General features: G+C 40.8%; 1 protein-coding gene across 1 annotated transcript in view; it reads right to left on the bottom strand.

The window, feature by feature from the left end:
- LOC127443107 (ephrin type-B receptor 1-B) overlaps positions 1-26659 on the bottom strand; it is a 412296-nt gene that overhangs the window by 213707 nt on the left and 171930 nt on the right. The window contains exon 3 of the mRNA XM_051701623.1: positions 17352-18033. Within this exon, the coding sequence (XP_051557583.1) occupies positions 17352-18033 (682 nt within the window). The remainder of the gene's footprint in view (positions 1-17351; positions 18034-26659) is intronic.

Raw genomic sequence — 26659 nt, 5'->3', positions numbered from 1 at the left:
GTTCATTAAAGTACGAGGCCTGGAAATTGCAAAAACTGAGCAAAAATTGAAGAGAAAAATCAAAATGGCTGACTTCCTGTTGAGTTTAGGGCATGGGTCCAAGAGAATCTTGTTATTATATGTTACACATGTGTACCGATTTTCGTATGTGTAGGTGAAACGTAGCGTAAAGCGCACATCGTTGAAAGTTTGTAGGTGGCGCTATCGAGCCATTTTGCCACATCTAATTCTGAAACCCATTTCAGATGTACATTTTCACTGTGTTTAGGCCCTCAAAAATGTGATTCATTTCAGAAAACAAAAAACAAAACAAACAAATATAGCTGCAAGCAGCGATGATGGGCCCAAACACTAAGGCGCCATCACCACCTGGTGGCTCTAGGAAAACAAAGCATGGTGGTCGGATGCATTTGAGAGGGTAAATATAAGAGGACTGTTTCAAAGTCACACAAAGTGTCACACTTCCTGTTGTCAGTTGGTGGTGCTATGGCCGTGACCCATAATAGCCATATTAATGTGATCAGCCCCCATTACCAAACATACAGCTGAATTTTCATCAAAATCATCCAATTCTTACACAAGATATAAGGAAATTCCTGTTTCACATTTTTGCCCTTAATTTATTGCATCATCATGGCAAAACTGTTTGATATATCAAAACTCCGTTCGCAATTTAGCATCTTCAATTTCTTGGCATAATATTGCCTAAATTTGGTGACAGTCACATGATTTCCCTAGGAGGAGTATTCAAAAGTTCAGGGCCTGCAATTTTCAAAAAATTTACATTCAATCTAAAATGGCCGACTTTCTGTTGGGCGGAGCTAATGACAGTAATTTTGAAAGTTGTCCGGCTTGATGAGAACAATATATGTAGCAAGTTTGGTGATCGTAGAAGAAACTGACCCACACAACTTTTGTCAAAAGTTGGTGCTACAGAACTCCCCAGCCACTCCCATGTGTTAACTTTTTCCCAGGCTTAATGGCTGACAACTCTGATGTGTGCGCAAAATATCATGAAAATTCAAGCATGCGAAGTTCCTCAAAAACATGTGAATATACATAAAAAGGAATAATGACATTTAAAACGTTGCCATGGCAACACTATTTAAGATATCAAGAATCCCTTCAGAATTTTAAATCTGCACTGTCTTGACGTTATTGTACATTTTTTTGAAGCAATTCAGGTTAACATAATATGGATATTTCAAAATCTGTTACAAGTGACACACTTCCTTCCGCCAGTTGGTGGCGCTACGGCCGTGACCCACAGTAGCCACATCAATGTGATTAGCCTGCAAGGACAAACAATTGGCTCAATTTTTATGTAAAATCACGCCATGCATGCAGAATATATGAGACATTTCCTTATTCCATTTTTCTGACATTATTTTATTGCTTCGCCATGGCAACACCGTTCGATATATCAAAAATCTCTTCGCAATTTAGCATCTTCAATGTCTTGGCATGATGTCGCCCACATTTGGTACCTGTAACATGAAATTCCTGGGAGGAGTATATAAAAATTCCTTAACATGCATTTTTCAAACAATCCAAAATGGCCAACTTCCTTTTGGGCAGAGCTTATGACTGTCAGCGTGAAAGTTGTCCGGCTTGATGAGATCTATATGTGTACAAACTTTGGTGACTGTAGCTCAAAAGGGATGTGCTACATAGCCCCCTGAACATGCCCATGTTCGCAGAGCCCCTCCCGCAACCCCCCCCCACCTGTAACTCTGTTACGCCCTAATGGCCAGCGACTCTGATGTGTGTGCAAACTTTCAAGAGTTTTCACGCATTTTATGTACCGCAAAAGTACTGAAAACCTTGAAAAGAATAATAATAATAATAATAATAATAATAATAATAATAATAATAATCCTTAGAAGAACAATAGGGCCTCCACACTTTCAGTGCGTGGGCCCTAATAATCCTTAGAAGAACAATAGGGCTCCACACTTTCAGTGCTTGGGCCCTAATAATCCTTAGAAGAACAATAGGGCCTCTGCACTTTTAGTGTTTGGGCCCTAATAATCCTTAGAAGAACAATAGGGCTCCGCACTTTCAGTGCTTGGGCCCTAATAATAACAATAGGGTCTCAAACTTTCAGTGCTTGGGCCCTAATAATAAATGCCTAGAAGAACAATAGGGTCCTCATACCATCGGTTTAATTAATCACAAAACTGTCAGAAACGTGTTTTGGTCTAAAATCACATTTCTACATAAACAGCCCATTGCGATTTCAGACTCAACATGATAGAACGCATCACATTTAAAACAATCCAGTTCATTCACTAAACATCTTACCTTTTAGAATTTAAGACAACTGTGAGTTCATCCTAACTTTAAGATGCTATTCACGACAATTTTAAGAACATTTATTTCGAGAATTTGAATGCTTCTTAAGTTTTTCTTAAGAAAAAAGATAAGAACTTTCTCAAGAATTTTTTTTTTTTTTTTCGGGAATACAAAATATTCTTAACTTATTTCTCAAGTTAGAAATTAAGAAGAAAATGGTAGTTCCCTATCTGTCACTCACTCGATGTTGTGTCGATGTAGTGACACTAGGGGTCAATCTTGGGAGCCCCAAACACCTCTGCTTTTTTTAAAAAAGGCCAATGAGAATTGGCGAGTGGAATTTGCATGCCATTCCCCCGGACATACGGGTATAAAAGGAGCTGGTATGCAACCACTCACTCAGATTTTCTCTTTGGAGCCGAGCATTTGTATTCAGTGCACTGAATTCAATTCCCTCCAAAGACACACCTCAAAACTGCTGGATTTACGGCACATTTCAGCGGCTTCTCCCCCTCTGCATCCGTGGAGTGCAGAGAACGCCCCTGGGCACTTCAGCAGAGCGAAAATAAGAGAGTATATTTTCATTCACAAAAAGAGAGGCACACACGGAACGTCTTTTTAAAGATGCCTTTCATTTGTGTGTTATTCCTGGTTGCGGTTGTAGGGTTATCGAGCGCAGCATCGGAGAGCGGGCTCGTCCAGTCTGATGCAGAACCTTCGTCTCAGGCCGACGCAGAAATGATGGATATGCTTTCCCGGGTGGCCACGAGCTTTGGGCTAGAGTGGAACCCTCCAATCTCCCCTGAACACTCGTGGCTCGACAATTGGTTCCTAGGCTAAGGGCGCTGCCCACGGCTACCCTACTGCGCAAGGGCACGATAGAGTCTGTCCCTCCAGCCGAGATGAAGAAAGGATTCTACAGCCCTTACTTCATCGTACCGAATAAAGGCAGTGGGTTGCGACCAATCCTGGAACTGCGAGTACTGAACCGGGCTTTGCACAGACTCCCGTCCAAGATGCTGATGCAAAAACGCATTCTAGTGAGCGTCCGGCATCAAGATTGGTTCGTGGCAGTAGACCTGGAGGACGCGTACTTCCACGTCTCGGTCTTACCTCGACACAGACCCTTCCTGAGGTTTGCCTTCGAAGGCCAGGCGTACCAGTACAAGGTCCTCCCCTTCAGCCTGTCCTTGTCCCCTTGCATTTTTGTAAAGGTCGCAGAGGCAGCCCTTGCCCCACTAAGGGAAGTGGGCATGCGCATCCTCAACTATCTCGACGACTGGCTAATCCTAGCTCACTCTCGAGAGTTGCTGTGTGCACACAGGGACCTCGTGATCTGGCACCTCAGCCGACTGGGGCTTCGGGTCAACTAGGAAAAGAGCAAGCTCTCCCCTGTTTAGAGCATCTCTTTTCTCGGTTTGGAGTTGGACTCAGTCTCGATGAGAGCGCGCCTCACGAACGAGCGCGCACAGTCGGTGCTGAACTGTCTGAAGGTGTTCAGACGTAGGACAGTGGTTCCACTGAAACTTTTTCAGAGGCTCATGGGGTATATGGCATCCTCAGCGGCAGCCACACTGCTCGGGTTGATGCATATGAGACCGCTTCAGCACTGGCTTCAGACTCGAGTCCCGAGATGGGCATGGCGCTGCGGGACACATCACGTGACCATTACGCCGATCTGTCGCCGCCTCTTCAGTCCTTGGACCGACCTTGCATTTCTACGGGCAGGGGTTCCCCTAGAGTTGTTGGCAGTACTGCTCACCCTGCAGAGGTTTTGGCTGTTGATCCAAGGCAAGCACGTGTTGGTCCAGATGGACAACACAGTGATGGTAGCGTACATCAACCGTCAAGGCGGTCTACGCTCCCGTTGCATGTCACAACTCACCCGCCATCTCCTCCTTTGGAGTCAGCATCGCCTCAAGTCGCTACGAGCCACTCACATCCTGGATGACCTCAACACCACAGCAGACGCACTGACACATCAGGTTATCCTCAAGGAAGAGTGGAGGCTCCACCCTCAGGTGGTCCAGCTGATTTGGAGTCGATTCGGTCGAGCATAGGTAGACCTGTTTGCTTCCCGGGAATCCTCCCACTGCCCACTTTGGTACGCCCTGACCGAGGCACCCCTCAGTATAGATGTGCTGGCACACAGCTGGCCCCCTGGACTACACAAATATGTGTTTCCCCCAGTGAGCCTACTTGCACAGACCCTGTGCAAGGTCAGGGAGGATGAGGAGCAGATCGTCCTAGTAGCACCCTACTGGCCCACCCAGACGTGGTTCTCAGATCTCACGCTCCTCGTGACAGCCCCCACGGTGGTAGACACGATCACTCAAGCTTGGACTCCCTCTATGAGGCGCCTGTATGCCTTGAAGTGGCGTCTGCTTGCTAAGTGGTGTTCTTCCCGATACGAAGACCCCCAGAGATGCGCAGTTGGATCGGTGCTTTCCTTCGTGCAGGAGAGGCTGGAGGGGCGGCTGTCCCCCTCCACCTTGAAGGTGTATGTAGCCGCAATTTTGGCTCATCACGATGCAGTAGATGGTAAGTACTTGGGGAAGCACGACTTGATCATCAGTTTCCTGAGAGGCACTAGGAGGTTGAATCCCTCCAGACCGCGCCTCGTTCCATCATGGAACCTCTCTGTAGTCCTTCGGGGTCTACAGGGAGCTCCCTCTGAGCCCTTGGAGTCAGCTGAGCTTAAGGCACTCTCTTTGAAGACTGTCCTCTTGACTGCGCTCACTTCCATCAAGAGGGTAGGGGACCTGCAGGCGTTCTCTGTCAGCGAATCATGCCTGGAGTTCGGTCCGGGTTACTCTCACGTGATCCTGAGACCCCGACCAGGCTATGTGCTCAAGGTTCCCACGACCCCTTTTAGGGATCAGGTGGTGAACCTGCAAGCACTGCCCCAGGAGGAGGCAGACCCAGCCTTGGCATTGCTGTGTCCGGTGCGAGCTTTACGCATCTATTTGGATTGCACGCAGAGCTTTAGAAGCTCCGAGCAGCTCTTTGTCTGCTTTGGTGGACAGCGGAAAGGAAGCACTGTCTCCAAACAGAGGATCGCTCACTGGGTCATTGACGCTATCACAATGGCATATCAGGCTCAGGATGTGCCACCCCCTGCGGGGTTCGAACCCACTCTACCAGGAGTGTGGCAGCCTCCTGGGCCCTGGCCAGTGGCGCCTCTTTGGCAGACATCTGCAGAGCAGTGGGCTGGGCAACACCCAACACCTTTGCAAGGTTCTACAATCTCCAGGTTGAGCCAGTGTCGTCCCGTGTATTGGCAGGAACGAGCAGGTAAGATCCGGGTGTACTGCTTGCGCATAGTGCCTTTCCCCTCCCTTGAGGTGAAGACGTGCGCTCTTGATTCCCAGTCGTGTTCACAGACTGTGATCCCTGGATGACTTTCCTCCTTAGCCCTCTGGCAGTTGAGTTTGTGGAGAAACTCGCTGCCGGCCCAGTATGTGCGCTAATGAGACCCTGTACTGAGGTAGGTGCTCCACATGTGCTGGTTCACTGAAGGCAACCCCATGTGATATCTTCTGCAAAATCATTTCCCTATCGGTAAACTGCATCTTCCTTGGGCAGAGGCCCCTCTGCCCCCGATCGCCATGCTTTGTAGAAACTCCTCCCCCTTCGGGTAGGGCCTACCATGGAACCTCTCCACATGACATACTTCCGACAAGACTCGGTAAGACCATGTGACATATTCCACTCAAAATCCCCCCCCCCCCCTTTTTGGGTGGGGTGTGGTCTCCAAGGTGTCTTCCCCTTGGGAGGGACACCCCCCGATGCAGACACTTATGGCTCCCTGTCGGTTAACAAATTCCACTCTTTTTGCGGAGAAAAGAGAGGAAAGAGGCCTCGGCTGGGCTAGCCTGTCCCTATTGTTGGGCAGTCGACTTGTTCCTGAAGGACCGTTCGACACTCATAAGAGCGTTGGGGGAGGTTATGTGATGGCCTGGTGTGCTGGCTATGAGGCACACAGCGGTCTGCCCGTCACACACCGCCAGTTCACGTAACACAGTTCAGATAGTTGTGGCGTTTTGTATAGGGACCCCTAGTATCACTACATCGACACAACGCCGAGTGAGTGACAAATAGGAAACATCATGGTTACTTTCGTAACCTCCGTTCCCTGATGGAGGGAACGAGACATTGTGTCCCTATTGCCACAACGCTGAACTACCTGCTGAAATGGCCGGGACCTGGTAAAACCTGAATGAGTGGTTGCATACCAGCTCCTTTTATACCCATATGTCCGGGGAGTAGCATACAAATTCCACTCGCCAATTCTCATTGGCCTTTTTTCAAAAAAGCAGAGGTGTTTGGGGCTCCCAAGAGTGACCCCTTCTGTCACTACATCGACACAATGTCTCGTTCCCTCCATCAGGGAACAGAGGTTACGAAAGTAACCATGACGTTCAGAATAATTTTCTTCTTAAGAACATTTTGTGAATCTAGCCCCAGGTGTACATGATGTAAACATAAAAATCACAGAGATGGAGCAATGTCACTTCTGAGGGGAGGGTTTGTTTGCACTCTTCAAATGTGTAATTAACCGGCATTAAAGCAAACTCACTATTCAAACTGCTGTCCTTGATGACTTCTGTGAGAGCAGAGGGAAAATGATAGAGATAGAAAGATACAAACAGAGCAAGTGAAAGAGAAGAGACATACAGAGTCAGGCAAACATAAAGGTGGAGGAAAAGCAAGAGGAAGAGAGATAGAGAAAAACACTGGCCATGTACACACTGCAAAGTTTTGGGTGTGAAGTTATCGTTCAGTGAGTGAATGCAGTGATTTTATTTTTATTTATTTTTTCACCACTATTCAGCAGTGGAACTTCTATTACACCAAAAAACAATTGATATACTGTATGTACATTATGACCACTCACAGGTGAAGCAAATATCATTGATCATCTCCTAACAAGGCCACCTGTCAAGGGCTGGGTAGATTAGATGGTAAGCAAACAATCAGTTCCTGTAGTCAACGTGTTGATTGCAGGAGAAATGGGCAGGAGTAGAGACCTGAGTGACTTTGAAAATGGCCAAATTGTTATGGCCAGACAACTGGATCATAGCATCTCTGAAACGGCAAGGCCTGTGGGGTGCTCCCGGTCAGCAGTGGTGAGTACCTACCAACTGTAGTCCGAGCAGGGACAAACCACAAACCGGCGACAAGGTGTTGGGTGACCCAAGGCTCATCGATGCGCGAGGGTAACGAAAGCTATCCCGTCTGGTCCAAACCAACAGTAGGTCTACTGTGGTACAAGTAACAGAAAATTTTGTCACAACACAGTGCATCACACCCTGCTGCGTATGGGGCTGCGTAGCCGCAGACCTGTCAGAGTGTCCATGATAACCCCAGTCCACCATCGAAAGCGCCTACAATGAGAACGTGAGCATCAGAACTGGACCTTGGAGCAGTGGAAGAAGACTGTCTTCCCCTTGGGAGGGACCCCCCCGCTGCAGACACTTATGGCTCCCAGTCGGTTAACAAATTCCACACTTTTTGGGGAAAAAAGAGAGGAAAAGAGGCCTCGGCTGGGCTAGCCTGTCCCTATCGTTGGGCAGTCGACTTGTTCGTGAAGGACCATTCCACGCTCATAAGAGCATTGGGGGAGGTTACGTGACGGCCTGGTGCACTGGCTATGAGGCACACAGCGGTCTGCCCGTCACACACTGCCAGTTCACGAAACACAGTTCAGATAGTTGTGGTGTTTTGTATAGGGACCTTGGAGCAGTGGAAGAAGATCGCCTGGTCCGATGAGTACTGTTTTATTTTACATCACATGGACAGCCATATATGTGTGTGCCATTTACCTGGGGAAGTAATGGCACCAGGATGCACTGTGGGAAGACGATAAGCCGGTGGAGGTAGTGTGATGCTCTGGGCAATGTTCTGCTGGGAAACACTGGGTCTGGCCATTTATGTGGACATCAATTTGACACGTGCCACCTACCTAAACATCGTTGCAGACCAGGCACACTCCTTCATGGCAATGGTATTCCCTGATGGCAGTGGCCTCTTTCAGCAGGATAATGCGCCATGGCACACTGCACACATTGTTAGGGAAAGGTTTGAGGAACATGATGAAAAGTTCAAGGTGTTTCCCTGGCATCCAAATTCCCCAGATCTCAATCTGATTGAGCATCTGTGAGATGTGCTGGACCAACAAGTCTGATCCATGGCGGTTTCACCTCGCAACTTACAGGATTTGAAGGATCTGCTGCTAATGTCTTGGTGCTAGATACCACAAGACACATTCAGGGGTCTTGCAGAATTCATGCCTTGGTGGGTCGATGCTGTTTTGGTGGCACGAGGAGGACCAACAGCATGTTAAGCAGGTGGTCATAATGTTTTGGCTCATCGGTGTATATCCAGTATATATAGTATACAGCTCTGGAAAAAATGAAGAGACCACTGCAAAATAATCAGTTTCTCTGGATTTACTATTTATAAGTATGTGTTTGAGTAAAATGTTTTTTTTTGTTTTTTTTAATTTGTTTTTATTATTCTATATTCTATATAACTACTAACATTTCACCCAAATTCCAAATAATAATATTGCCATTTAGAGCATTTATTTGCAGAAAATGACAACTGGTCAAAATAACAAAAAAGATAGTGTTTTCAGAAGAAAACAAGTTCATATTCATTTTTAAACAACACAATACTAATATTTTAACTTAGGAAGAGTTCAGAAATCAGTATTTGGTGGAATAACCCTGATTTTCAATCACAGCTTTCATGCGTCTTGGCATGCTCTCTGCCAGTCTTTCACATTGCTGTTGGGTTACTTTATACCACACCTGGCGCAAAAATTCAAGCAGCTCAGACCAGCTGTTGTTCTCTGCAATTAATTGCTCTAAATGACAATATTTTATTTGGAATTTGGGAGAAATGTTGTCAGTACTTAATAGAATAAAACAAAAATGTTCATTTTACTCAAACATAGTATATCCAGAGAAACTGATAATTTTGCAGTGGTCTCATAATTTTTTCCAGAGCTGTGTATATATACATATAATATATATACACACACAACGATCAGCCACAACATTAAAACCACCTGCCTAATATTGTGTAGGTCCCCCTCATGATGCCAAAACAGTGGCAACCTATTTTTCTTGCCACAATTGTACAGAGGGGTTATCTGAGTTACCATAGACTTTGTCAGTTCAAACCAGTCTGGCCATTCTTTGATGACCTCTCATCAACAAGGTATTTCCATCCGCAGAACTGTCCCTAACTGGATGTTTTTATTTTTTGTTTTTTGTTTTTTTTTGGCAGTATTCTGAGTAAATTCTAGAGACTGTTGTACGTGAAAATCCCAGGAGATCATCAGTTACAGAAATACTCAAACCAGCCCAACTGGCACCAACAATCATGCCAGTCTAAATCACTGAGATCACATTTTTTCCCCATTCTGATAGTTGATGTGAACATTAACTGAAGCTCCTGCTCCTACATGTGTACCTAATAAAGTGGCAGGTGTGTTTATATGTATCTGTGAGTGTGTGTGTGTGTGTATGTGTATGTGTGTCTGTGATTGTGTGTGTATATGTTTGTCTATGTCTATTTGTGTGTATATAAAGCTGCACGTGTTTATCTAAGTCTATCAGTCTGTGTGTGTGTTTGTATAGAGCCTTTCCTCTCTCTCCAGGTGTGAGTCAGTTCAGACAGCTCTTGCTGGGAGTGTATCTCTGCTCAATTCTGCAGCCTGTGAGGGGTCGTCTGGCCTCTCACCCCTCTGTCACAGTTTGGAAACTCATGCTGGTGGAATACAGACAACCTCTCTGCTCTCAACCTCGTCCAGTGGCAAAAGCCTAAATCACTTTATACTGCAAACCTAAAGTACTGAGCTGATCCAACATTGCTGGTCTGTAGAGGTGTGCGAGTGCTGTGGCTAATGGGGGAAGTTATTTTATTAATATGCTGATTTTACTCCGGGTGACAGGCATCATCTCTCACCCTGAGGGCAAGATCTAATTCAAATTCATGGATGAAGAAATATAGCAGTACTGGTACACACACACACGTATACATATATGTAGACACTTATACACAAACAGAGTGATTATTCGAACTGCCTTCAAGCGTGGTCAAAAGAGCAAACCTAGTTGTGTGCATACAGAGTGAATTAGGGAAAGTCAGTGACAGAGTGAGAAAGATAGAAAGAGAGAGACTGTGTCAGAATAGCACAGCACCATACTGTGAGTACTATTTCCATAGGTGTAATTTATGGTTAGGATGGATGGGACACATCCCTACCACTTTTTGCCTTTGTCAATTTTGTACCCACCAGTATTGAAATACTTTCGTCAGGTAAGTGACTGATACAGATACTCTGACACAAACGCTATCGATCTGTCCATCCTTAATGTGAATGTCTTAACCGATCTAAGCACTTATATTTGTGAATCAAAGTCTTAGAATAAGTCTCAAAATGTATTTACAATTTAAAAATCATTCACATATTAATTTGCGCATTAAATTACAGATATACTGTAAAATGACCAGTGTGTTTCTGTGTAATGCATTGTGTGCTTACAGTGTATAATTTATTTGTGCATTTTGTTACAATCAGTTTGCTGAATCTTTGATGTATTAGTGAAATAAACCTGAGTGACGGGTGTTTTCCAAACTGCATTTTTGAGCCTTTGAAGGGCACTTCAGGAAGGGGATGCCACTCTAAAGGTTGTTCAAAACAAAAGTAAAAAAGTTAACTTTTTCACAAAGAGCCTTTCACAAGAATTTTAGTGAAGGCTAAATTTAAACTGCAATGCCATGCTCTTTTCAGAGTGCCCACATCAAAAGTTCTGTCTTTCGTAGTGAGTAGGGCATAGGGATGATCACTTTCGATTGGAATTTGCCCACTGTGTTCACTTCCCCTTCTCCCCTCCACTCCGCTGCTGACCACGCCCAATTTGGCTGGCATTTTTTGAAACTGTGGTGAAAACTCATCTGTGCTGAAACAGGGGGTTTTGTGACCCTTTAAAGCAGGTTAAAGGCCTTGGGTGGTTTACGTTTGGATTTTTGCATAGTGGAGTTTTCCTCCACTGAAAACTGAGACTTTTGAGAACACTCTCCATAAGTGCACATTTTGGAAAATGATGACTTTTGGAAACTAAAATGGAGTTTTCAAACTTAAACATATTAGTGTGGACGTGGCCTTGGCCTGTTTTAACATTCTGTCAATGTACACTACCAGTCAAAAGTTTTGAAACACTTGACCAAAATGTTTCTTGAAAATCTTTTGATCTGAATGCGTATGCTTAAATGTTTAAAATTAGTTTTGTAGACAAAAATATAATTGTCCCACCATATTAATTTATTTAGATTTTATAAATCTAAAATGTAATTAAAAAAAAAAAAATAAGTAAAAATAAAATTGGGCCAATAAGTGCCCAGCATATAGATGGGAACTCCTTCAATACTGTTTAAAAAGTATCCCAGGGTGATACCTAAAGAAGTTGTTTGAGAAAATGTCAAGAGTACATTTCTGAAAATTCTAGGCAAAGGGAAGGATCACTTTGAAGATGCTAAAATATAACACAGTTTTGAACATAATTCCCATAGTTCCATTTATGTTATTCCATAGTTTTAATGACTTTACTATTATTCTAAATTGTGAAAAAAAAAAAAAAAAAAAAAATTATAATAAAGAATGAGTTAGAAAAGACATAGCAACTTGAGTAGGAACAGTCTGATGGTCTGTTCTAAGTTTGGTAGATGTAGCTTGAAAGCTTACGCTTGACTCTTCATGCCAACATAATTAATTTCATTTATTTCAGACATGATAAATTGACACTATTCACTGAAATAAATAAGCTTGCAATGAGATAATTTAACCAAGTAATGTGACAACAATGTGCTACTAGGTATGGGACAATATATCAAATTTTGATATATTGTGAACCAAACAAATGACAAACCATATTGTGGAATAACTCGAAATTGAAAATTGCAACACTGTTTTCTGTCCATGTGATCTTAAATGAAATTACCCTTCAAACATATTAATCTCTCTATCGCTTGATTATACCCCTAATGTATTCACACAAGGTCCTTATAGTGCTTGAATTTAGCTTTTAGAAATGAAAATACTGGAATAACTAGAAAATCGCTTTGTTTTGATGAAAAGTGCTTGAGATTTAAATGGATAATTTCCTCCGTGTAATGTGTGTCCATCAAAGATGAGGCACACTCCACTTTCATTGAATAATGTGTCTTAATATCCTTTCCTTTATAGTCAGATAAAAAAAAGTAAAAAGAAAGTGGAATATATCTATATATTAGGGGTGTAATGGTATGACATTTTCACGGTATGATAACCATCACAAAAACTACCACGGTATTACGGTATTGAGGTGCATTGATAATATTAAAAGCAGTTCAATATTTGGTTATGAAATAGGCTATTTCTGATAAACGGATACATATTTCAGTTATAACCAATTCTTGAACTTTATTGTGGATTTCTTCAACTTCAATCCTTTAATTTTTGATCTTGAACATCAGGACACTTTCTTAATCCAACAAGGTAAAAACAAAAGAAAGGAAAAAAATAAAATAAATCACAAACAGGTAAAACATTAATAACATTTTTTTTTTCAGTATGTACAGGAGTCAGATGATTATAACTAAAAATATTTTGTTATTGTTATTTTATGATTTATGAAATTGAATTGTAATCATTTGTAATGATTATCGCCCAGATTAACACTTCAAATATGCATTTGCACGCGTTCAGTAATTTGTTGCATTTGTGATTTAGTTTAATATATTATTGAAAATATATTATTCATGTGCAGTTTATTTATTGCCATTTTGTTCAATATTGTCTATTTTCTGCCACAGTTTCACTGTCAATTTCTTGCATGCATGGCAATTTCATGAACACCAAAAGCCATGCACTTTGTAAACCCTATTTAGACCTATGTTTTACAAATAAAACATATTATTAGTATTATCAAACACATTGTTGGCCTACTGTTGCACTGCACTAAGGCAAATGAACAAACAGTTGGAACACTGTAATGTTGAACGAGGTCTTAAATCCATTTGCTGCATTTGTGAATGTGACAGAAAGCATGAACATAACTGTAGCCTAACTAGTCATTACAAATCATGTAAAACTACACTGAATCTGGTGTTTTGTTTTTTGTTTTTCAACAGAGGCTATAATTTATTATCCTGTATACTGTATTTCCACTTATATTAATTTCTGCAAATTCCATGGGATGGTGCTCACGGAGATGGTGCTTAAGGTTTGAAGTGTTTCCTGCCTGAGCTGATATTTTTTGGCAATAAACTTTACAGAATGGGTAACCATCAACATTGATGGTGCTTCGTGGGTCTTTTATATAGCCAAGTAATCCCAGACAGCATACTTCAACCTCTGTGGTGGCAGAAATAAAGGTTCAGGCTCGGATATCTCTGTATGATGCGCTCATACTGCACTCATGCTGCGCTCCGCTCGTGCTGGACTTCTGATGTGCTTGTGATGCGCTGGCTCGTAACACCTGCATGTCACCTTTAAGTGACAGTCAAATGCAACATGAGGAAGGCGCAATTTAAAGATTTATTTTATCTCACCAAGTTTATATGATGCTGTGTAAATGTCACCGATTCTGTCTTAATTAAAGTGATTTGGATTTTAGAAAAGTTCTGAAAAAATCTGTCTTTATATTCATTCAAAACCGTCAATGATAAGATTTCAACGGTATGATAACCGTCCGTTTTAAAACTGAGATATATTGTGAAACCTTAAAAACCGCTACATCCCTAATATACATACAGTTTCATGATATAATCTTAATTAATATAATGTAGAATTTCTGTATTTTTACAAAGTAAAACTTTGATTATATAATGATGAAAAACAAATTATATATACACTACCGTTCAAAAGTATAGGGTCACTTACTCATTCTTTATTTTATTTTTTTCACATTTTAGAATAATAGTAAAGTCATCACAACTATGGAATAATAGAAATGGAAATATGGGAATTATGTTGTGACTAAAAAAATCCAAAATAAATCAAAACTACTGTATGTTATATTTTAGCATCTTCAAAGTGGCCACACTTTGCCTAGATTTAGCAGAAATGTACTCTTGGCATTTTCTCAACCATCTTCTTGAGGTATCACCCTGGGATGCTTTTTAAACAGTATTGAAGGAGTTCCCATCTATATGCTGGGCACTTAGTGGCTGCTTTTCTTAATTAATAAGTCATCCATTTCAAAAACTTAAAATTTTAGTTTTGTAATTAAATAAATTAATATGTTGGCACAATTATATTTTTGTCTACAAAACTAATTTCAAACATTTAATCATACGCCTTCAGATCAAAAAGTTTTTAAGATCATGAGAAACATTTCAGGCAAGTGACCCCAAACTTTTGAACAGTAGTGTAGTGTATATATATATATATAGATAGATAGATAGATAGATAGATATAGATATAGATATAGATATAGATATATTAAACACACTTTCACATACTTTTTTCTGGTTTTGTTCAGTTCTATTGCTTGTTCCTCATCTGATCAGCTTGAATGTAGCCCACAAAAAGCTTATTTGTTTGTGATCTTTTTTTATAGAGAAAGGTATATGAGAATCTCTTATTTAAACTTTAAGCATTTATTTTGTGTATTAAAGAACTTTATTTTGATGAGAATTTATAATAAGCATTTTGCTCTAACATTATATTTTTCCAGAAAATACAAACATTTCTGTAATATTTTGTCATTTAAGTCTTATTATATCAAATCAAGATTAAATCGAATCGTGAACCTCATACCGTCCCATCCCTACCTGCTACTGTTTGAAATGTTAATTGTTGCATAATGCATGATTTCACATACAGTCCTATTTAAAAAAATAAAATTAAAATAAATAGTAGGCAGTATACAGTGTATACTGCGTAGTATGCAATAAGCAGTAAGCCAGTGTTTCATTTCAAACACAGCCAGAGGGATAAAGACAACAGATAAAGACAAAATGCTGAAGTTCCTATGAGACACACTGATAACAGCTTAGACACTTTTATTAAACCCAAGACCAAATACTCTAATCAAACTCTAATCACCCTCTCTGGGTCGAAATCGACCAATGAGAAAAGAGAAAACCAAAGAGAAGGAGGAAGGTGGGGCGGTTTGGTACCAGACGGGCATAAACAAAAATAAACTAATGAACACTGAAGGATACTTATTACACCAGGTTGTCTGGGCTGGTAAAATCAGCTCTGAGGCATTTATGGCAACTTTATAAGAATGCACATGTGCGTGTCTTTGTGTGTCTATGTTCAGACTGCAATATACTACCCCATCAAAAGCCTTTATGGGAACCTGCAGATCAAAGCCGCATTAATTAGTGGTGACTTTCTGTGTGCAAAATCATTAATCCGCTAACGTTGTGGCTTTTAAAAACTGTGGCCACATCCGCCAGACAGTCGCACATACTGTTTAATGAGTTTATACCAGACACTGCACCTAACAAAACCTCAACAATCTTTAATCTTCAAAGATTGACGACTTTATCACTCCCAGATCACTATACATTTCAGAGCACATCCCAGGGGATGGAAAAATCTTTAATATATCAATTGCCAGAAGGAAAAGTATTTAATATCTCAACTGATTCTACTTGAAAGAAATTAGATTAAATGGAGCGCAAATGGACACTTCAGGTGAAACATCTGAGAAAAAAATCATACTTATATGAAACACAACTGAGATCTCCAAGTCTCCTGAGCTATGAAAGAGCAACTTCTGAGCAATACATGATTCCTGGATTTGAGTCTGAAAGAGTTATTTAAAAGGGGACTACAATGTCCATCTCTAGATTGATAAGAAGACCTTGCCTGAGGATGCCAATGAACTCAACAAACCACCACCTGTGCTCCTAAAAGGTGTAGCAACTCCTAAAAGAGTAGCCAGACCAAAATCAAGAGCCATATCTGTTTTCTGATCGAGACAGATTGCTGTCAATCAATCTTATCGTCTCTCAACACATTTGGTCCTGAGGGAGCCAATATGGCACTGGCCTTGAGTGAGGGCCAAATCAGCCAATCACAGACCTTGACAGTAGCATATGATTGTGTGCATGAAAAGAGAGTGGCTAAATGCAGGAATGAAAGAGAATCTGTATGTGTATGTGATGGCATTCTGAATCAGCTCAGATACTACAAACCAGATCTGTAACTACCATAGACATTGAGGGGGACCTATATGGAATTCATAATGGTTTACTGCCACATCCTGTTACTAAGATGAGATAATTTATTATTTTAACAGAATGGATTCTTGCAAAAGGTGTTTATACAGAAAGTCATAAAAATCATTTGATTCTGTTTTTTTCTCTAATAAAATCAGTTCTCAGTATCCAATCCTGCTGGTTGCTACAATATAGCTTCTGTGTTACCACTGGCTGATCAACAATGAAGAACAACATATTCAACTTTTACCCAAACCCCTTTCTCCACCTCACTATCTCTCACTTTCAGACACACATCCACACAATCATATTAATCCAAAGTAAATCTTCTCAAATTGAAACATCTGCTGCTCAAAAATCTTCTCAAATATGAAAAAGCTGATCTTCTCACAACTCAGACTAGTGGTAGTTTATTAGTCCAAATTACTGCAGAACTGTCCTGAGACAAACATGTGTTTTGTATGATGGTGCCCAGCATATTGTCCCTGCCAGTCTTCTTAACTAGATTAACCAGCAAGACCACTTGGGTCAACCAGCTTTAGCAGCAAAGTTTTGCTGGTGAACAGCAGGGCTATGCTCCACTATCTAGACTGGCACCAAACCAGCACTATCCAACATAAACTATATTTAATGCTTGTCAAAGCTTGTCTATCAGCAGGGGTGCTGAAAACCAAGTGGGATCCAATTAATTTGCTGCAAAAAAGCTTGTTAAACAAAACCTCAACACATTCCCCACTACCTAAAACAAGATTAGTTTACAAATATAACAATAATTACACATATTTAGTAAGCTCAAAATCAATCCCATTTTAAACCTGAACTCTTACCTCGACAGACGTTCCCATTGTCCGGCTCGAAACCAGCCTTGCAGGTGCAGCTCCCAATCGGAACCATCCAGTCCCCATCACCATTACAGTACAACTTTATTGGTACATCCACTTCCTCCGAGTTCGGGATGCACATCCCTCGAGCGATCACAAGTGAGGTGCTCTCTGCTCCCGTCATAGTTTCGGGAAATATTGCAAAGTTCTGCACCACGCTGGGGCATTTCTTATAAAACACACGCACAGACAGCAGAGACATGCACGCGCCATAGTCCTGAAATGCCAAATAAAAGCCATTTTTGGACAGTGGACCAAAACTCCGCACTTCTGTGTTCACTTTCATCAACCTGCCACCAAAGTCCACCTGTGAGAAGCTCTCATCTGCTGCGATGGTGTCCACTTTCAGATACGGAGCTTCCATCCAGAAAGCTGTACCCTTGGTGGCGATCACAGAGTCTGTCTCGTAGTAGTAGAGGTTAAAGGTCTCCTTGCAGGATCCAGGAACCCGAGGGATGCTGCTGCAGTCTCGGACGGTGAACCGCATCTCCACGTAGATGCGTTGAGCTCCACGCCGAGCGATGAATGTGGTGAGCAGCCAGTTGTTCTGGTTGGATTCAAAGACGTTGCATACCTGGTATGTTCGGATGGTGTTGAGGTTCTCGTCATAACCACTGACTTCCTCCCACTAGAAGAGATCATAAGAAACAACAGAAGATTTTGAGCAACTTGAAGAACAACAACACAATGAAAAATGTTAGCGCCACTACTTTTTTTTATATAAAGACTGTTTTCAAGTATCTACCATTGTTAAGACAAACAGGTAGTCCCACCCTAACTCTAACTCCACTAGCTGAACAAATTGCTATGTTGGGCCATTCAAACAGGGCAATGTTTTGATAGTGCCCCAGAGCCACAGTGTTTACGCTTTTTATAGTTGTCTCAGCACATGAAGCTAGGGAAGGAGATAGAATTGTAATACCGGACACACACACATACACACACAAAAAAATCTACTATATATTTTATATACAAATGTGCATCTTAGCACACATAGAAACCTTTCCGTTTCCAGGTCAATGGTGTCAAATAATTCATTAAAAACTACAGGGAGTGTTTGTAGAAGTGGAATAAAGTTAGAAATAAAACTGGTCCGTTTAATGCTATCAGTGTTGAACCGTGGCCAGAACTCAAACAGGTTTCTGCCTTTCATAAAAAATTATACAAATTGAGTTCCCAGAAATCTCTCTAACCCTGTATTCCCCCTCTACAAGCTTTTTTACACTACATCATTTGAAAATTCATTTTTTTTTTTCCTTACCAAGATGATCAGATTTTTTTATGGTGCTTTTATAATCTCACAAAATCTGTCTCTATAATCACCTGAGCTGGGTGAGGAAGCTGCTGCCATCTGTGTCTGTTCTGGTCAAGTGCTGCCAACCACTTACTGTTATAATATTGCCATATTATAAAATGTGATGTGTAACAAATTTCTGATTATGCACATCGAATTACATTTAGGATGATGTGGAGCGGTATATGGTTGCCATTCTTCAACCCGTTAAAATAGCACCATTTGCAGATTGTGAAATATGGCACAGACATGAGAGAAAAAGAGAGAGATGGCAGGGCAAGTTCATATAATGCCATATAAGAACCATTAATACGTCCTATGATGTCAGAGCAAAAAAGTCCTCAAAAACTTCCAAACAAATTCCTATGATGCCAATGTAATGATGATATAGAGATATACCTCAAAAGCCTGTTGTTTTATGTTTTATGCATGCATTTATAACACGATTTTTCTATTTAAATAATGAATGAAAAATTAAGAAAGCACACATGCCTTCAATTTAATAAATACTCAATTTTAAATATCAGCAATGAGGTTATTGTTACTGTTTCTTTATCAGGCAAGCATATGACCAGCAGCCATATCGCCCTGTAGATCCAGACCGGTTGCCCACTGAAGCTAAGCAAGGTTGAGTCTGGCCAGTTCCTGCATGGGAGACCTTTAAGTTCCAATGTTGTCATCACAGAACCTATTTAAAATTAATAGATAACACTTTACAATCAGGTTTCATTTGTTAACATTAGTTAACATGAACTAACAATGAACAATATATATATTAATCTTTGTTCATGTTAATTTCAACATATAGTTATACATTTTTAAAATTAAAAGTTGTGTTTTTTTAACATTAGTTAATGCACCATGAACTAACGTGAATTAACAATGAGCAATAGTATTTTTATTAACTTAAATTAACAAAGATTAATAAATGCTGTAAAAATATATATATTGTTAATTGTCTGTTCATGATACCTATTTCATTAACTAATGTTAACGAATGGAACCTTATTGTAAAGTGTTACCAATTTATATGATGCCACAAAACCTTTAAAGTTCCTTTGATGTCACATAACCCTTTTAAGTTATTATGATGTAATTACAAAGCCTTTTCAAATTCCTATGATGCCATTACAGTACCTTTTTAAGTTCCTATGATGTCATAGGAGATCATTTAGTTCCTAAGAGGCCATAGGCCAACGGATAACCTCTAAAATTAATGTGGTGCCAAAGGGAAAAGTCTTCAAGATCCTTTAGAGGAAACTTTTTAAGTTCCATGGTTCATGGAAAATCATCTAGCACTGGTGTTTCAAAGAACCCAGGAGCACTTCACTCTTCCCTGTTAACAGATGACAACTAGAACCAATATGCATACAAAGAAGGTATAATTTAATATCAACTTTCTTGATCTCCAAAAACCATATGTGCATCTCATGAACCCTCGACAGCAAAAACTGATTGCTGATAAGAAGGTTCTTGGCACCAAACAAACCACTGCAGAACATTTATTTATAAGAGAGCAGGTGCATAAAAAGTGAGAAATTGAGCATTGCTTCCCTAACACACACATATGCACACACAATCTGTCGAAGTTAAAAGTCTGCTAGAGTGGTCTATGCTGTCCGACTCATCCAATCTCATTCCCAGTGGTCGACAGCTGTGAGGTAAGAGAAGGGTCAAGTTGCCCCGAACATGACCGTTTGCAGCTTGAAATGCTCAGTTCATCGCTAAAGCTGGATAACAGGCACACCACAAGCGCACAGTCACATGGGTAATCTTTTAGCCCTTTTACAGAGCAGCCTGACCGAATGAACCATCCTATGATATTTCAGAATTCCCTCAAGGAGGCACAGATGAGGGAAAGAGAAACAAATATGATTTTATTGTGAGTGGACTCTTAAGGGCTGCAAATCTACACTCATGCTGTCTGAGGGTATGAGTTTGTGTTCGTACTTGTGTGGGCGCTGTTTGTTTTTTGTAAGTGTGTGGGTACCTCCGAAGATCTGTTCACAATCCTTGCCGGATAGCACTAAGATCCACGCCTGGCTCAAGCTCGTAAGATGGCATTTCAAAATGTGTGTAGGGGAGACAGGGCCTAACTGTCACACTTTTTCCTCCAGAGAATATTTCTCATGGTAGGTTTATTCCTGCATAGACACATTCCCTTAAGTCTTGGAAACCAAAAAGCTATTGAACATTTTCACTGTTCTTGCACAGGAAAAAGATACAGATTACTGAATACACATTAACCCCAATAGCTGGGCAGGTAGTCACACTCTGGGGTATGTTGTCAGAATGGTTATCTGACTTTAAATAGCTTAATATAGAGTTGTCAACAAACTTTTGTTGGGCCTCATGTATTCAGATAAAAGACAAAGGCAGGCCTAACACAGTCGTAAAAACCTAACTCAAGCCCCCACATTCCAAGTCGTAAATCTTACTGATAAAAATCGCGCCAAAATCAAACAAAGGGAGTCCAAAACAGACTACAAATCCATGAAGCCTTGCTCACTAAAGGATCGAACTCTCAACTCCTATTGGATGAGGCACACAACAGAACGTCACCTCAAACCATGACATCATCAGGAGTTGAAATACCTCTGAAATGCTTTCGTGATTTGCTGCCAGCGACTTTGTTTGTAGCGTGTGGACGCAGCTTTTCGCTGCTCTCCGGTGCAACCTCGTGGCACAAGGAAGTAACATCCGACTTGAAACTGTAGCCATACAATCTCCATCTCGCTGGACGAGTTGAGATTACTCTGTGTTCAACCGAACACTCTAACGGATCCAAAGGAGACCGCCGAGCAGTTCGCATCTTCATCTGTTTGCCTACAGAAGTGAAGAGATTAAAGATTTCTCTTCCATCTTCAATCAAGTCGACATTTCTGAGTTCTCCGCCAGCCCGCCGAGAATCAACAGCCGTACCGCCCGCCGACAGAGCGAGGAAAGGGCCTCCCGTCATCACCCGAGTCTCAAGGAACCGGGTCAGAGTTAAAGGACGGAGGAAAACACATTCTACCTGTGTCCTCCTGCGATTCAAGTAAGAGGTTTATGTCTGGGCAGAGATAGAATATTATAGTGTGTTATTCTTGTGTTTTAAGGTTTTTGTTGTACAGTTTACGGACCGCCATGTCTGCTCATTATAAATACTCAGGGTATTAATTATTACAAATTTGTTTTGCTGTATTGTGGTCCAACCAAATTGGACTGTTGTGCAATTTCGCCATCGCGGGTGAGACAGGCAAACTGAGTTTATCCATTAAAGAGTCAAAGAACGCGGGACTTTTACGAGCCGTCCACTGCGTCTCTGAGTGATAAACACAGCTGCTTTCTCTCCCACTATCGCGAAATCGGCTTTAGAGCTGTCACTTAATCATCTCTCTCTCTCTCTCTCTCTCTCTCTCTCTCGTACTAACCACACACCCACACACACACCCACACACACACCTTATGTGTTATAGGATTATTTTATTTCCATATCTAATCATATCACTGTTTAGTTTGTATGTAATTCGGAAGTTTATTGACTGCATTGTATTAATTATTAATTGATATTACTGCATAAATAAACTTTGTTTATATTACAAAGAGAAGTGTTTTGGTTTGTTTTGCATACACCTGTGTCATGCTGACGGGATGTCAGTGCTCGGATTCAAACCTTCATTCATTGTTTTTTTCCCCGAAAATCGATATTCTTCGGATGTCAATTTTCCTAAGAAAACAATCTAATATTGAGACTGTTTTACTATTTGGTTATTAGTCCCTGATTCCAGGGTGGTGCCCCGTCAATGTTAATCCTTATTAATATTCTATTGATAATTATCTTTGATGGTTGTTGAATTTGAATGATCAATAAGCTAGTGTTAATTTTAATTAATGTTTCATCGATGTTAACAATTAACAATTATCTTTGATAATTGTTGATTTAAAGGATTAGAAAAGCTAACATTGATTCTCATCAATGTTCTATTGATTTTAATAATTAATAATTATCTTTGATAATTATTAATTGTTGCTAATAACCAAACTTGCTCCTAAACATAGCACACTACATTTACTGGAGCCCCATATGAGGTTTTAATGAGTTAGATTCAATTAATTAATTTAAATATTAATGAATGTCTACAGAAATAATTATTAATTATTTCTGATAGTAACACTGATCTAAACAACCAGTAAAGCCCTACACTTTAAAGAGTAAAAGAGCAAAAAAGGTATCATTCAATGTAAAACTATTGCTAGAGAAAACACATTTGTGTTATTGAACTTTTGACTCAAACCCTTATACAGTAGTTCCTGAAATATAGCCCTTGTGACAACTTTCCCATGTGACAACTAGCCCCAGTTTGCCCTATACCTTTGCTGTTTGTGTTTGTGTGTAGATCAAAGCGTAAATTTAATAAGAACAGTGATGGATCAGCGTCCATGTGGCAGACGAAATCTAGGAGAAAAATCGATGTGTGAGGTGTCAGGACAAACTGTATAATCTCCATTTCCAGGCTGAAGAACCTAGACATGGCAAAACAAAACAATTTTTTAAAAGTATTTAGAAAACTCTTTAATTTAATAAAACAGCAAAAACATAGAGGAAATAAATAAATAGCAAACATAAAAAGCCAAATGTAGCTGAAGAAATGCTCTATCCAAGCAAAGCCACTTCAGTATAGAGTTAAATCCAGTCTTCTATCAAAGTAATGCCTCTTGCACAAAGAATATTTGTTAAATAAGATTAATGTGAACAGGCACCCACAGGATGTAGGCGCTGAATGTAACTATCCTAACGATTCAATAAATAATTTTGAGAACACAATAAAAAGCAGAAGCATTGCCCATAATGGCGGTAAATCAAACTCTAGACCACTAGAACAGTGTTTCCAAAGCAATTTCATACCTCCACATTTATTAAACGTACTTTCATTGTACCTCGTTTGATTGCATCAAGCTGAATTGTTCTTGCCAGTAATTTAAAGAGATGGTGACTGTTAGTGACTGCTTTCCATGATTAAAGATAACATGGAATAAAAATTATTGAATGAGGAAAAAAAGTATTTCCATAACCCTTCAACAATATGTAATAACTTTCTCCACCACAAATTTTATATATATATATATATATATATATATATATATATATATATATATATATTTTCTTTTTTTTTTTTTTTTTTTTTCTGCTGATGAAACAAAGGCCATGTGGGTGGAAAATATACTGTAATATTAACCAATAATATCACTTTTCATATTTCACATCCAATCAAAGCCTACTTAATAAAACAAGGTTCCCACTCTTTTTGTTCAATGAATTTCCATGACCTTTCCAGTTGTTTGTGATAACTGAAAATGGACTTTCAAAAACAATTTACACTGATGAGCCAAAACATTATGGTTAATATGCTGTTGGTCCTCCACCTGCCGCCAAAACAGCGCCAACCTGCCGAGGCATGGACCCTACAAGACCCCTGAAGGTGTCCTGTGGTATCTGGCACCAAGATATTAGCAGCAGATCCTTCAAGTCCTGTAAGCTGCGAGGTGGAGCCTCCACGGATTGGACTTGTTGGTCCAGCACATCCCACAGATGCTCAGTCAGATTGAGATCTGGGGAATTTGGAGGCCAGGGCAACACCATGAATTCTTCATCATGTTCCTCAAACCTTTCCCTAACAATGTGTGCAGTGTGGCAGGGTGCATTATCCTGCAGAAAGAGGCCACTGCCATCAGGGAATACCATTGCCATGAAGGGGTGTACCTGGTCTGCTACGAAGTTTAGGTAGATGGCTTGTGTCAAATTGACGTCCATATGAATGGCCAGACCCAGGGTTTCCCAGCAGAACATTGCCCAGAGCATCACACTCCCTCCACCGGCTTGTCGCCACAGTGCATCCAGATGCCATCACTTCCCACACATGTACACCGCCGTCCACGTGATGTAAAAGAAAACGGGTCTCATCGGTCCAGTTTCAACACTCGCGTGCCCATTGTCATCATGGGCACTCTGACCGGTCTGCGGCTACGGAGCCCCATAAGCAGCAGGGTGCGATGCACTGTGTTGTGACACATTCCTCCCGTAACCATCATTACAATTTTCTGTGACTTGTGCCATAGTAGACCTGTTGGTTTGGACCAGACGGGATAGCCTTCATTGCCCTTGCGCATCGATGAGCCTTGGGAACCCAACACCCTGTCGCCAGTTTGTGGTTTGTCCCTCCTCGGACCACTGTCGGTAGGTACTCACCACTGCTGACCGGGAGCACTCCACATGCCTTGCAGTTTCAGAGATGCTCTGACCCAGTCTTCTGGCCCAAAACAATTTGGCACTTGTCAAAGTAGCTCAGGTCTTTACTCCTGCCCATTTCTACACGTTAACTACGAGAACTGATTGTTCACTTACCATCTAATCTACCCAGACCTTGACATGTGGCCTTGTTAGGAGATTATCAGCATTATTTGCCTCACCTGTGAGTGGTCATAATGTTTTGGTTCATCGGTTTAGATTAATTCACAATTTGAGACTTTTAGAACAAATCATTGAAAAGGACTGACTCAAAAGAATAATTTCCTCACAAACTGAACATCACTTACTTGCGAGCAAGTTGCACTCTACACAACAGCAATATCTAGCTGAGTAATAAGTTTGGGAAAAGCAAAACTAGAAAAATTTATATTTAATATAGAAATTTCCACAACTTTCCCAGGCCTGGAAAATGTAATTTTAAAATGTACTGATCTTACCAGGTTTTCCATGAGTGCAATTATCTTCTAATTATTCATTGTTTCACTGTGAAATGTCATATTACAAAAGTTAAATGCATTGCAAATGCCATGTTGTCTTTAAACACAGCGCCAAGCTGAATTACTCTGTAATAGAGCCTTTATAAATAATGTCGGAAACATGCAATAAATGCATCATGACTATAATAGGAATAGGGTGTTTATCATTGCCATCTGAGTGATGGTAGAGCTCAAAGGCATTGCTGCAGAAGAGAGGAAAGGGGGATGGGGTGTGAAGATGAGAGAAGAGAGAGATGGTATTGGTGTGGAGGGGTTGGGTGTGTAACAGCTGGCATGATAAATGACTTTACAGTGATACTGGGCACAAATGAAAGCCCCTTTTTTTCCCTTGACTGCAAAAGAAATCCCCTCACCCCCACACCTCTGTAATGATGATTTATCTGCATTAGTTGGACCTGTCCAATCCGGCACCGTGCTGCTATTAATACAGTGAGGCGCAGGCCCGGTTCCCCCCTCCCATATTTGGTCTAGGGACGCTTGTCTCTCTGTATGCCAAAATGACAACAATCACTCAGCACGATTCACACCACAGGCTACTGGAGACAGAGCCGAGTACCAGCTCATATATCACATCACAAACTGTGTTATACCATCAGAGATTTGCACATAATACCATAAACAAACATGCACAGAACTGTGCTCTCACATCAACACTATCAGGCTTTCATAATGGCTTATAAAACACCAATATTTTACCTGGCTAGAGTCACTCAGCACACCCTGGATTCAAACTCGTGACTCCAGGGGTGGTAGTCAGTGTCAATACTCGCTGAGCTACCCAGGCCCCCATAAAACACCAATATTAACAAATTCTCTCCATAAGACTTCACACTCTTCAAAATAAAAGTTCCAGTTAGCTTTTTGATACATCTATCGCAAACATCTTTTTATTATCTTGTCCCTTAGAAAACAATCAATGTATTGTAGTGCTTTAAAGGAATAATTTTCATTTAATAATAATAAAAGTTATATTATTTGTGTCACCCTCATATCGTTCCAAACTTTATGTTTAGCAGAGTGCCCCAAGTTTTTTGTTTTGTTTTGCTTTTTCATACAAAGGGCATGGGGACACATGGGTGCTGTTGAGCTCCAAAAATGACTAGAAAAAGGTACAACAAAGATCCCATTGAGATTATCGGATTGTTGGACGTTAAACCTGTCATGTGGCCTCTTG

The sequence above is a fragment of the Myxocyprinus asiaticus genome, chromosome 6 (genome assembly GCF_019703515.2).
Source record: "Myxocyprinus asiaticus isolate MX2 ecotype Aquarium Trade chromosome 6, UBuf_Myxa_2, whole genome shotgun sequence".
Taxonomy (NCBI): domain Eukaryota; kingdom Metazoa; phylum Chordata; class Actinopteri; order Cypriniformes; family Catostomidae; genus Myxocyprinus; species Myxocyprinus asiaticus.
Note: the sequence above shows the minus strand (reverse complement) of the source record. Positions and strands in the feature narration are given on the sequence as shown.